General features: G+C 37.6%; 1 protein-coding gene across 4 annotated transcripts in view; it reads left to right on the top strand.

Annotated features, from left to right (window-relative positions):
• Positions 1 to 14,371, top strand: part of LOC126332426 (arylsulfatase G-like) — a 129,986-nt gene that overhangs the window by 103,806 nt on the left and 11,809 nt on the right. For all 4 annotated transcript variants that reach the window (XM_049996605.1, XM_049996607.1, XM_049996608.1 and 1 more), the window contains exon 9: positions 11,232 to 11,381. In XM_049996605.1, coding sequence (XP_049852562.1) covers positions 11,232 to 11,381 — 150 coding nt within the window. The remainder of the gene's footprint in view (positions 1 to 11,231; positions 11,382 to 14,371) is intronic.

The raw sequence follows: 14,371 nt of genomic DNA, 5'->3' as shown, positions 1-14,371 counted from the left end.
TTAATATTAACTTAGTCAAGAACCCCATACAAGGACTATCTTCTCTGATAATGGATGCAGCTAAAAGAAATAGACAATAGTTTCAAATGTTTTATATCTTTGAAATGGTGAATACAATCAGTTCAAGTAGTCTTCTTCTTGCCATACTTTCTCAGGAAGCAGCTCAACTGCAGAATTAAGAAAGACTGAAATTTTGAAATATAGATTTCTTTAATTTCTTTAATGCGTATTAAATTCCTCAACTTAGTTCCCACAAATAGAGAACATCTTAATTGGTCTTATTGCTTTTGGCTGTGGATCCCTACCATCTTTGATCATTAAACTAATTATGATAGTCTAATATGTTTAGTAAAAATAGTGTCATGCTCCATTATATAATGGTCTCTTCACACCTCCCCACGCCCCCCAAGAACCATGGATCTTGCCGCTGCTGGGGAGGCTTGAGGGCCTCAGCGATACTGATAGCCATACTGTAGGTGCAACCACATGGAGTGGTATCTGTTGAGAGGCCAGACAAATGTGTGGTTCCTGAAGAGAAGCAGCAGCATTTTCAGTAGCTGCGAGGGCAACAGTCTGGATGACTGACTGATCTGGCCTTGTAATATTAACCAAAACGGCCTTGCTGTGCTGGTACTGCGAACAGCTGAAAGCAAGGGGAAACTACAGCCATAATTTTTCCCGAGGGCTTGCAACTTTACTGTATGGTTAAATGATGGATCGCGTCCTCTTGGGTAAAATATTCTGTAGGTAAAATAGTCCCCCATTCAGGTCTCCAGGTGGGGACTACTCAGGAAGGTGTTGTTATCAGGAGCAACAAGATTGGTGTTCTACGGATCAGAGTGTGGAATGTCAAATTCCTTAATTGGGTAGGTAGGTTAGAAAATTTAAAAAGGGAAATGGATAGGTTAAAGTTAAGGGGAACAAGACTTCTGGTCAGGTAAATAAAGGGTTATAAATGGAAAATAAAATAGGTTTAGTTATAATAACAAAAAAGGGGGGAGGGGGGAAGAAATTAACAGCGCTGGTAAGCTACTATGAACAGCATAGTGAATGCATTATTGTATCCAAGATAGACACAAAGCCCATGCCTACCACAGTGGTACAAGTGTGTATGCCAATTAGCTCCACAGACAATGAAGAGACTGAAGAAATGTGTGATGAAATAAAAGAAATTATCTAGATAGTGAAGGGAGACGAAAATTTAATAGTCATGGGGGGCTGGAATTTGATAGTACGAAAAGGAAGAGAAACAAAAGTTATAGGTTAATATGGAATATGGGTAAAGAATGAAAGAGGAAGCCACCTGGTAGAATTTTGCACAGGGCATAACTTAATCATAGCTAACACTTGGTCTAAAAATCATGAAAGAAGGTTGTATATGTGGAAGAGGCCTGGAGACACTGGAAGGCTCCAGTTAGATTATATAATGCTAAGACAGAGCTTTAGGAACCAGGTTTTAAATTGTAAGACATTTCCAGGGGCACATGTGGTCTCTGACAACAATGTATTGGTTATGAACTCTGGATTACAATGAAGAAACTGTGAAAAGGTGGGGATTTAAGGAGTAGGGATCTGGATAAACTGAAAGAACTGGAGGTTGTAGAGAATTTCAGAGACAGCATTAGGGAACGATTGACAAGAATGGGAGAAAGAAACACAGTAGAAGAAGAATGGGTAGCTTTGAGAGATGAAATAGTGAAGGCAGCAGAGGATCAAGTAGGTAAAAGGACAAGGGCTAGTAAAAATCCTTGGCTAACAGAGGAGATATTGAACTTAATTGTGAAAGGAGAAAATATAAAAATGCAGTAAATGAATTAGGCAAAAAGGATATGTCTCAAAAACGAGATCAACAGAAAGTGCAAACTGGCTAAGCAGGGATGGCTAGAGGGCAAATGTAAGGATGTAGAGGCATATATCAGTAGGGGTAATATAGATACTACCTACAGGAAAATTAAAGGGACATTTGGAGAAAAGATAACCACTTGAACAAATGTCAAGAGCAGAGATGGAAAACCAGTTTTAAGCAAAGAAGTAAAAGCATAAAGTTGGGAGTATACAAAGGGTCTATACAATGGTGATGTACTTGAGGGCGATTTAATGTAAATGGAAGAGGACATAGATGAAGATGAAATCGGAGACATGATACTGCATGACAAATTTGACAGAGCACTGAGAGACATAAGTTGAACAAGGCCCTGGGAGTAGACAGCATTCCATTAGAACTACTGATAGTGTTGGGAGAGCCAGCACAGACAAAACTCTACCATCTGGTGAGCAAGATGTATGAGACAGGTGAAATACCCTCAGACTTCAAGAAGAATATAATAATTCCAATTCCAAAGAAAGCAGGTGCTGACAGGTGTGAAAATTACTGAACTATCAGTTTAATAAGTCACAGCTACAAAATACTGACATGAATTCTTTACAGATGAATGGAAAAACTGGTAGAAGCCTACCTCAGGGAGGATCAGTTTGGATTCCTTAGAAGAGTTGGAAAACACAAGGTAATACTGACCCAACAACTTATCTTAGAAGACAAATTGAGGAAAGGCAAACCTACATTTCTAGCTTTTGTAGACTTATAGAAAGCTTTTGACAATGTTGATTGGAATATTCTATTTCAAATTCTGAAGATGGAAGGGGTCAAATATAGGGAGCAAAAGGCTATTTACAATTTGTACAGAAACTAGATGGCAGTTAAAAGAGTCAAGAGGCATGTAAGGGAAGCAGTGGTTGGGAAAGGAGTGTAGCCTATCCCCAATGTTATTCCATCTGTATACTGAGCAAGCAGTAAAGGAAACAAAAAAATCTGGAGTAGGAATTACAATCCATAGAAAGAAACAAAAACTGCAAGGTTTGCCGATGACATTGTATCTACATCTACATCTACATCCGTACTCCGCAAGCCACCTGACGGTGTGTGGCGGAGGGTACCCTGAGTACCTCTATCGGTTCTCCCTTCTATTCCAGTCTCGTATTGTACGTGGAAAGAAGGATTGTCGGTATGCTTCTGTGTGGGCTCTAATCTCTCTGATTTTATCCTCATGGTCTCTTCGCGAGATATACGTAGGAGGGAGCAATATACTGCTTGACTCTTCGGTGAAGGTATGTTCTCGAAACTTCAACAAAAGCCCGTACCGAGCTACTGAGCGTCTCTCCTGCAGAGTCTTCCACTGGAGTTTATCTATCATCTCCGTAACGCTTTCGCAATTACTAAATGATCCTGTAACGAAGCGCGCTGCTCTCCGTTGGATCTTCTCTATCTCTTCTATCAACCCTACCTGGTGCGGATCCCACACTGCTGAGCAGTATTCAAGCATTGGGCGAACAAGCGTACTGTAACCTACTTCCTTTGTTGTCGGATTGCATTTCCTTAGGATTCTTCCAATGAATCTCAGTCTGGCATCTGCTTTACCGACGATCAACTTTATATGATCATTCCATTTTAAATCACTCCTAATGCGTACTCCCAGATAATTTATGGAATTAACTGCTTCCAGTTGCTGACCTGCTATTTTGTAGCTAAATGATAAGGGACCTATCTTTCTATGTATTCGCATCACATTACACTTCGCTACATTGAGATTCAATTGCCATTCCGTGCACCATGCGTCAATTCGCTGCAGATCCTCCTGCATTTCAGTACAATTTTCCATTGTTGCAACCTCTCGATACACCACAGCATCATCTGCAAAAAGCCTCAGTGAACTTCCGATGTCATCCACCAGGTCATTTATGTATATTGTGAATAGCAACGGTCCTATGACACTCCCCTGCGGCACACCTGAAATCACTCTTACTTCGGAAGACTTCTCTCCATTGAGAATGACGTGCTGCGTTCTGTTATCTAGGAACTCCTCAATCCAATCACACAATTGATCTGATAGTCCGTATGCTCTTACTTTGTTCATTAAACGACTATGGGGAACTGTGTCAAACGCCTTGCGGAAGTCAAGAAACACGGCATCTACCTGTGAACCCGTGTCTAAGGCCCTCTGAGTCTCGTGGACGAATAGCGCGAGCTGGGTTTCACACGATTGTCTTTTTCGAAACCCATGCTGATTCCTACAGAGTAGATTTCTAGTCTCCAGAAAAGACATTATACTCGAACATAATACGTGTTCCAAAATTCTACAACTGATCGACGTTAGAGATATAGGTCTATAGTTCTGCACATCTGTTCGACGTCCCTTCTTGAGAACGGGGATGACCTGTGCCCTTTTCCAATCCTTTGGAACGCTTCGCTCTTCTAGAGACCTACGGTACACCGCTCCAAGAAGGGGGGCAAGTTCCTTCGCGTACTCTGTGTAAAATCGAACTGGTATCCCATCAGGACCAGCGGCCTTTCCTCTTTTGAGCGATTTTAATTGTTTCTCTATCCCTCTGTCGTCTACTTCGATATCTACCATTTTGTCAACTGTGCGACAATCTAGAGAAGGAACTACACTGCAGTCTTCCTCTGTGAAACAGCTTTGGAAGAAGACATTTAGTAATTCGGCCTTTAGTCTGTCATCCTCTGTTTCAGTACCATTTTGGTCACAGAGTGTCTGGACATTTTGTTTTGATCCACCTACCGCTTTGACATAGGACCAAAATTTCTTAGGATTTTCTGCCAAGTCAGTACATAGAACGTTACTTTCGAATTCATTGAAAGCCTCTCGCATAGCCCTCCTCACACTGTAATTCTGTCAGAGACAGCAAAGGACATGGAAGAGCAGTTTAATGGAATGGACAGTGTCTTGAAAGGAGGATATAAGGTGTACATCAACAAAAACAAAATGAGGATAATAGAATGTAGTCGAATTAAATCAAGTGATGCTGAGGAAGGATGACAAGGAAAGCATTTCTGAAGAAGAGAAATTTATTAGTACTGAGTATAGATTTAAGTGTCAGAAAATTATTTCTGAAAGTATTTGTATGGAGCATAGCCTGTATGGAAGTGAAACATGGATGATAACTAGTTTAGACTAGAAGAGAATAGAAGCTTTCAAAATGTGGTGCTACAGAAGAATGCTGAAGATTAGATGGGTAGATCATGTAACTAATGAGGTGGTACTGAACAGAATTGGGGAGAAGAGGAATTTGTGGCACAACTTGACTAGAGGAAGAAGTCAGTAGGTAGGAGATGTTTTGAGGCATCAAGAGATCATCACATTAGTATTGAAGGGCAGCGTGGAGGGTAAAAACCATAGAGGGAGACCAGGAGATGAATATAATAACCAAATTCAGAAGGATGAATGTTGCATTAGTCACATGGAGATGAAGAAGCTTGCACAGGGTAGAGTAGCATGCGGAGCTGCATCAAACTAGTCCCTGGACTTGAAGACCACAACAGCAACAACAATCCTCACATTCCTCTTGCCAAAAAATCTTATATGTGTTTTCTATCAACATCAAGAAGTTCCATAAACAAAAAAAAACTTAATCATTAGTGTCATGCAATATTTTGTGTAATGTAATTTCTTGTACAGACATCTTTTATTAATCTGACACGTTCCACATCATTACGAAGTGTCGTATTCATGATCTATGGAACAAGTATTAATCTAATCTAATCTAATCAGTGTGATAGGGTCTGCAGCTGTGATGAATTTGAACTCAAAAAATTCAAGAAGTTCCTTCAGTGGAGCACAGTACGGGAGTCTCTTTTGACATAATTTTATATTTATGATCCAACAAACATTTTTTTTAAGGTAGCAATGCATCCCATTATATGAAAATGGTAATATTCTGTCAGTTTTGCATTATGTTTTGTTTTGCAAGAAATGTCTCCAAGTTTGATGGGCATGTCAGATTAACTTTCCTCAACCACTTGACAAATTTACAGCTTCAGCTTGTTATGACTAGTGTTGTCAGTGCAGACTGCACATTGTTTTGAAATTTCCTGACAGATTGAAGCTGTGTGCTGGATTAGCCCATGAGGGGCATGGCAGAAGCATGAGGTATTAGGGTTTCTTCCAGTTCCATTTATGTATTGAACATAGGAAGAATGATTGTTTGAATGCCTCTTTGCATACAATAATTATTCTAATATTATCCTCATAATCCCAGTGTGGGCAATACATATGAGTTGTAGTATAGTCCTAGAATCATCATTTAAAGTCAGTTCTTGAAATATTGCTAAAAGACTTTTTCAGGATAGTTTATGTCTATTCTCAAGGGTCTTCCAATTTGGTTCTCTCAGTATCTCTGTGACTCTCTTTCACAGATCAGACAAATGTGTGACCATTCATGCTACCCTTCTCTGTAAACAGTCAGTATCCCATCTTAGTCCTATTTGGTACAGTTCTTTTCACCATTTTGAAATATTATCAATATCTGACTAAATATTCGTGAAGCTTCTTTCAGACAGCACTTTACCATACATAATTGCACCACCTGTACAAAGTCTGAGGTTACTATTAATACTGTCTGCAAGGTCATTGATATACAAAATGAACAGCAAGGGCCCCAACACACTTGCCAGGGGCACATTTGAAGTTATTTCTACATCTGATGATGACTCTCCATAGAAGATAACATGCTGTGTTCTCCCTACCAAAAGATCTTCAATCTAGCTTACATTTTACTTGAATCTCCATGCAATCATAGTTTTGAGAATAAGCATAAGCACAGGCATGGTTAAACCAGGTGCTGGTTTCAAAGAAGTGACAAAAAAACGTCGTAAAATATAACTATGACAAGCAGGACAGTGTTGTAATTTGCACTGGAGCTAAAGACATTTAAGAAAACAATGCTATGAAAATGTATAAGCAGCTCTTGAGTGTTTTGCTAGTACTGTCAAATACAAACATTTCACTGGTGAACTTTACCAACAGGCATGATTTACCTGAATGGTCATGTGTGAATAAGGAAATTCACAGAATTAATGTGAAACTTAAAAGTAGTTGTAGGTTATTCAGTAATGTGTAATTAATTGACTCAAGCACACTTGATAGAGAATGTTTTACAAAACATAGGCTTCACCTTAACAGAAATTGGAAAGTGACAGCCACGGAACTGGGATGGTATAAATCTCCAGTAGCAGAAACACCAGCACAAACAGAAGCAGCATGCAATTGGACCACCCAAAAAACAGTAGCAACAGAGGAACCCACTACTGAACCAACATTGCAGCAGCAGCAGAACTAACATCAGAAGCAATAGTTACAGCATCACAAACCAACCAACCAGAATCATTATCAGTCACAGCAACATCAGAAGCAATAGTTCCAACATCAATAACCAAGCAACCAGAATCACTGCATTCACTGCAACAGCACACAGCAGCAGCAGTGGTAATAGGAAAAGTCATCACACGAGAAGAAGACAGCCACCCTTGAGAAGCCAGGATTTTTGCTGGGGCAAAACAGTGAACAACAGCACATAACAGGGAAACAGGTAAATGTTTGGAAGCAGAGGAATCTACAACAAGGTATGAAATCTTGTAATGGTGTAAGAGAAAATGCATCAACAGAGTGTAAAGTCACAGGTCAGTTGGATTGTTCAAATCAGCTAAGAATTATGAGTCTGAACATTCAGTGTCTTAAAAACAAGTACCTTGAACTTGAGGTAGCAGCAAATAGTGACCATATTGATTATTTATGTGTTATGGAACATTAGTACAGGGACAGTGAACTAAACAGCATAAACTTAAGCCAATATAAAGTTGCCAGTCAGTACTGTAGGCAAAATGCCAAAGGTGGCGGTGTATGCATTTATCTAAATCCCAAGCTTAAACTTAAGTTAAGATACAAGGCTAAACCATTAATCATAGAAAAGGATTTTGAAGCAGTATCCATTCAGTTATATAGTTTAAAGAAGAAAATAATTGTTGCAGCAATTTACAGATCACCATCTGGAGATACTGAAGTCTTTCTTAAGAATTTGGAAGAAATGTTCAACATTTTCTCAAATGAGAACCATCCCATAATTCTTTGTGGTGACTTTAATATTAATCTATTGGTCCAGAGTTCAGTAAAAACAAGTGTTTAGCCACACTAAAAAGCTTCAACATGTTCCCCCACATAAAGCTCCCACTAGAACAACAGATTCCAGTGAAAGTCTAATAGATAACATCTTCTCAAATGTGGTCACACATGAAGTTGCAGTTACAAATGTGAATATAGGATTATCAGATCATAATGCACTGACCTTTAATCTCACTGCAACTCCCAAGGAGGAGGAAAAAAGGAGTACAAACGATTTTTCTCTACTGAAAATTGTAATCAGTTCAAAAATAATTTAAAAAATGCAGTTTGGTCAGAGGTCTTGGCACAAACAAACACAAATTATGCTTACAATGCATTTGCTTCCACTTTTATGACATACTTTGAAATGTGTTTCCCAAAAAAGCTTTTGAGTTATAGATCATCTGGATCCAAAGGGACCTGGATTACCCCCGGAATTAAAAAGTCAAGTGAAACCACGAAATTTCTAAGTTTATGAACCATGGACCTTGCCGTTGGTGGGGAGGCTTGTGTGCCTCAGCGATACAGATAGCTGTACCGTAGGTGCAACCACAACTGAGGGGTATCTGTTGAGAGGCCAGACAAATGTGTGGTTCCTGAAGAGAGGCAGCAGCCTTTTCAGTAGTTGCAGGGGCAACAGTCTGGATGATTGACTGATCTGGCCTTGTAACAATAACCAAAACGGCCTTGCTGTGCTGGTACTGCAAACGGCTGAAAGCAAGGGGAAACTACGGCCATAATTTTTCCCGAGGGCATGCAGCTTTACTGTATGATAAAATGATGTAGAAGCTTGCACAGGATAGAGTAGCATGGAGAGCTGCATCAAACCAGTCTCAGGACTGAAGACCACCACAACAACAACAACAACATAGTTAGAAACATGTCATGATCAGCAGTTTGTTGAGTATGTGAGGACATACAAAAGGACTTACCGCAAAGTAATAGCAAAAGCAAAATTATTAAGTAATGGTAGATTAATGAGACAGGCTAGTAACAAGTCCAGAATGATGTGGAATGATAAAAGAAGAAACTGGGGGTCAAACTAAAGAACAGGAAATGCATCTTAAAATAATGAAAATATCCCCATAGAAAAAGATGCCATGGCAAACTATGCAAACAATCATTTTTTAAATATTACCCTTACTTTAAGTAGTAAATTTAAGCAACAACCAACAATGACAACTCCAATGATGGCAATCCCAACAGATGAGCATGAAGTTCTAAAAGTCATTAAATGCTTGAAATCCAAAATGTCCTCTGGGTTGGATGGTGTACCTACATCAATAATTAAGAAAATTGCTCCATGTGTTGTCAAACCTATAGTGCACATAGCAAACGTGTCCCTTAGTGAAGGGATATTTCCAGATAAACTTCAAATCTCTAAAGACTACGGCCATACTGAACTACTGAAAATACTGAAATACTGAAAATACAAAAATGGTGACAGACATAAAATAGAAAATTACTATCCTATATCTCTCCTCCCAGCCTTCTCCAAAATACTTGAGGAATTAATGAAAATCAGAGTTACAAAATATCAAGAAAAACATAAACTAATAAATAGGGAAACTTGAATCAATAGGCATCAGGGGCACAGTTAAAAAATGGTTTGAATCTTATCTGCAAAAAGGTCACAAGCTGTTGAGCTGAGGTCATCCAACAATCTTCACAATTTTAAACTCATATCTGAACGAAAACAAATTGAAATATGTGTTCCACAGGGCAGCATTCTGGGCCCATTGTTATTTCTAATTTATATCAATGATAGGCTCCAGCCAAAATTCTATTATTTGCAGATGACATAAGTATCATAATTAGTGATATAAAAGAATCATTGTGAACTAAAGCAGAAAAAATGCTCTCATACACACAGTCATGGTTTTATTCAAATAAGCTGACATTAAATACAAAGAAAACAAACTTTATAGAGTATGGAAGCAAGTGTCAAGGGGAAAATATGTGCCTTATGCTGGATAGCAAACAAATAGAAAAGTGTGCACCACAAAGTTTCTGGGAATGCGAATTGACCAAGAATTAAACTGGAATGAACACAGTGTATATCTTACTCAGAAACTTAGCTCAGCATGTTTTGCGTTAAGAATAATATCCAAGGTATGTAGCAAGGAATGTATTAGAGTGGTGTACTTTAGTTATTTCGAACCAGTTGCAAGCTATGGCATAAGTTTTTGGTGAAAAACCAGCTCAAGACTAAATGACATTTCAATTATGCAAAAAAGAGCTATTCATATCACGACACACAGCCCAACACAAACCCACTGTAGACCCTCATTCAGACAACTAAAGATACTGACAATACCATCAATATATATTTTTAAATGCCTGGAAATGATCAGTAAAAATAACTGCTTTCTCCAAACTAACTTAAGCTACCATGATCACAATACAAGGCATTGTAAAGACTTACACATTCCCTATGTAGCAAAAACTAGAAGTCAGAAACATGTTAGCCACTTAGGAATAAAGCTTTTAAATGCACTTGCATCTCAAATTAAAGAACTGAAAGGCAAAAATAATTTCAAGCGTGAAGTAAAAAAATACTTGTTGGAAAAATGCTACTACAGTGTAAATGAATACCTGTCTCAGATTGTGGATTGAAACATGCACTTATTTTTTAAAAAATTTAAACTAATTTAATTATCTTTTAAACTTCATAATTATGGTACTTATGAAAAATCTGTTAAATATCCATAATACATTTTGTATATAAGGTGTAGTTCATGATCTATAATTGTTTATCATGAGCACATACTTTTGTTTTTGTGTAATAAGTTCTTGTAAACTGCTTATGTACTATGTGTATGTAATTTGTTTTGCTGTTTGTATATGTTTGTCCATTTATTATGTGTATGTCTTGTTATGCGTTACGTGTAATCAAATGACAAATCCTGTATCACATGTGTGATCTATTGGATGCTAAACAAATAAATAAAACAAATAAACTGAGTCAAATGCTTTTTGGAATTCTTGCACAATTAGCAAGAAAGTGTTAATGTTATTATAATAATATTATTAATAATAATAACCGCAAATAGCCAGAATGTATCCATACAAACATTGTTTTCTTGTTTTAGTTGTCTATAAGTGTTCTATGTTTGATCTGTTTATGCATTCCACATCGTAATATTTATCTTGAATTTTATTTGTGGGAACAAGTAATTATCTAACTGTGCTCATTTTCTCATGTATAATAGTAAAGTTTCTTCTATTGTAACTCTACTAAATTATATGGTCAGTACATTGAGCATCATTTCTGTGTTTCAGCCAGGAAGTATGTCCAATGCTTTGGTGTCTGCTCTTGATATTTTTCCAACTATTGCTGCAGTTTGCAACATCTCACTTCCAACAGACAGATATTTTGATGGTATTGATGTTCAAGGTATCTTAACAGGAGAGTCAGAGCAAGCTCATGAGGTATAGACAATTTTCTTCAACTACAATTTTATAATTTTGTAAAATATTCACTTGAAATATTTACATAACTCTTACTTCTGTCTGATGGCCATGGATCAGTCTTTGTGCACTTGAGAAACTTGAACAACAACTTTTGAGAAACTTGAAAGAAAGCTTATCTTATTCCTGAGGAATCATGTTTCGTATATTTAGAGACACCGTGGATGTAAGTGTAGAGTCTGGATGCTTGAATCGTGCAGTGACCTGGCAGATACATTTATGTATTCATTCTAGTTGAACATTTTGTCTGCTCTCATTCTCAGCTATGGCGTTAATCAGAGTGAAATCAAAGATTTGATACAATTTTGGTCAACGTAAATGAATAAAAAGCTATTTGATTGTATGTTATAATAACTATGTTGGCCTATTTCACCATTTCGTGTTTCGCAACAAAATATTCTTGTCCAAACTGCTTAACTGAGCACATTAAACACATTATGTCTTTGAAGATCCTTTTTCTGAAAATTATATTTCATTCAACTTAATGGTGTGTGGATGACATAGAACAAAAGTGAAGAAATAATGTGAAATTTTGTCATGTACTCTGAATACCTTGTTAGGGTAGCCACATGTGATAAATATACATAGTTCTCTTTGCAGTTGAAAGACAAGTTCTCTGTTGTTTTATTTGTGTATTCTGAACATACAATGCAATAGTCTGATTTTCAGTTATGAGCCAGGGTTGGATCTAATTGATGGTAATAAACATTTGATTATCAGCTTACAATTTTATTAATCCCAGGATCATGTATACCACTTGCAAGTGAGAAACAGACATGCTTCCAGTAGTGCTGAATAGCTCTTATGGCAGTAAGTGCTGAACTTCATCTCTTAAGCACCTTATGTAAATAATGTAGTAGTAAAAACAAACAATGGAAACTCCAGGTTGGAGTACCAACATATAAGACAAAGATAGATTGCTACTCTCTGTAAAGATGACACTTGGAGTTGCAGAGAGGCACAATGAAAAGACACTTACTCATTAGCCTGCTCAGATCAGGATGCCGGCATTTCAGTCCGAGGTGCTGGAGATGGTGGTCATGAGCGTTTGAGGTGTACTCGCTTCTGTAAATGAACATATGTGTGTTTCCTTTTCTGATGGAGACCTTGGCTGAAAGGTAATGTGTAAGTGTCTTTTTGTCATGCCTGTCTGAAACTCCACAAGTCGTCTTTACGGTGAATAGTAATCTAACTTTTCCTTATATTGTTAATGTAGTAGTAATGGTGACAACTCACGGAATAGTAGAGGTGTTGAGTAGTTGATAGGCAAACAAACATGACTGAAATGTTTGCTAGCTTTCAGAGTTACATTGTGCCAGCTGAACTATGAGTGTCATGAAGAGGCTTATACAAAATGTTCAGTTGTTAACTATACATAATGCTCTTACAGCACACTACATTGCTCCAGAAACTTATGCTGTAGAATAGCATTGAATGAAAGACAAAAAGCATCTGATTTGTTCCATTTCCTGCCCAATATAATTTCTGAGTGTGAATCCTTTTTGTCTGAAGCAGTACTGTATTTGCATAAGGGACTGTCATTCTAGCTACAGTTGCTCTGATTTAAACAGGCTGTAAGTATCTCTTCTCTTCTGTCATATTTTGAATTCATGTTTTAAATTGCGAAATGTGCAAATTTGTAAGACATAGAAAAATTTATTTATTTATTTGTTTGTTTTGAGTCATCAGTGTTCTGACTGACTTGAGGATGCCTGCCATGAATTTCTCTCCTGTGCCAATCTCTTCATCTCAGAGTATCACTTGCAACCTATGCCCTCAGTTATTTGCTATATTTGTTTCTGTCTTTCTGTACACTTTTTGCCCTCTATAGCTTCCTCTAATACCATGGATATTATTCAATGATGTATTAACAGAAGTCCTATTATCTCATCAGTGTTTTCCATACATTCCTTTCCTCTCTGAGTCTGGACAGACCCTCCTCATTCCTTACCTTATTGGTCCACTTAATTTTCAACATTCATCTATACTCCACATTTCAGATGCTTCAATTCACTTCTGTTCCAGTTTTCCCACAGTCCATGTTTCACTGCCATACAGTGCTGTGTTCCAAACATAAGTTCTCAGAAATTTCTTCCTTACATTAAGCCCTGTGTTGGCTGCTAGTAGCTTTCTACCCACTAGGAATGCCCTTTTCGTCAGTGCTAGTCTGCTTTTGATGTCCTCCCTGCTCCATCTGTTGTGAGTTATTTTGGTGCATAGGTAGCAGAATTTCAACTTCATCTATATTGTGATCATCAATCTGAATGCTAAGTTTCTCATTGTTCTCATTTGTGCTATTCTGATTACTTTCATATTTCTTAAATTTACTCTCAGTCCATATTCTGCACTCATCTGACTGTTCTTTCCATTCAGCACATCATGTAATTCTCCTTCACTGTCACTGAGGATAGCAATGTCATGAACCTTATCATTAATATTCTTCCATCTTGAATTTTAATTCCACTCTTGAACCTTTCTTTTATTTCCATTATTGCATTTTTGATGTATAGATTGAACATTACATTCCTGTCTTAGATCATTTTTAATCCAAGGTCTCATTTCTTGGTTTCCACTTGTATTATTCCCTCTTAGCCAGTGTACATTCTGTATATTAGTCACCTTTCCCTATAGCTTATCCCAATTTTTCTCAGAATTTCCACATCTTCCACCATTTGACACTGTCGAACCATTTTCTTAGGTTGACATGTCCTATGAATGTGGCTAGATTTTCTTTCAGCCTTGCTTCCATTATCAACCACAATTTCAGAACTGCCTCTCTGGTGTTTCACCTTTCCTAAAGCCAAACTGATCATCATCTAACGCATGCTCAATTTTCTCTTCCATTTTTCTGCCTATTACTCTTGTCGGCAAGTTGCATGCATCAGCTGCTAAACTGATTGTATGATAATTCTTGCACTTGTCAGCTATTGCAGTCTTCAGAATAGTGTGCG

Source organism: Schistocerca gregaria, chromosome 2, assembly GCF_023897955.1.
Source record: "Schistocerca gregaria isolate iqSchGreg1 chromosome 2, iqSchGreg1.2, whole genome shotgun sequence".
In the NCBI taxonomy this organism is placed as follows: Eukaryota; Metazoa; Arthropoda; class Insecta; order Orthoptera; family Acrididae; genus Schistocerca; species Schistocerca gregaria.
The sequence above is the reverse complement of the archived record's forward strand: the minus strand, read 5'-3'. Positions and strand labels throughout refer to the sequence as shown.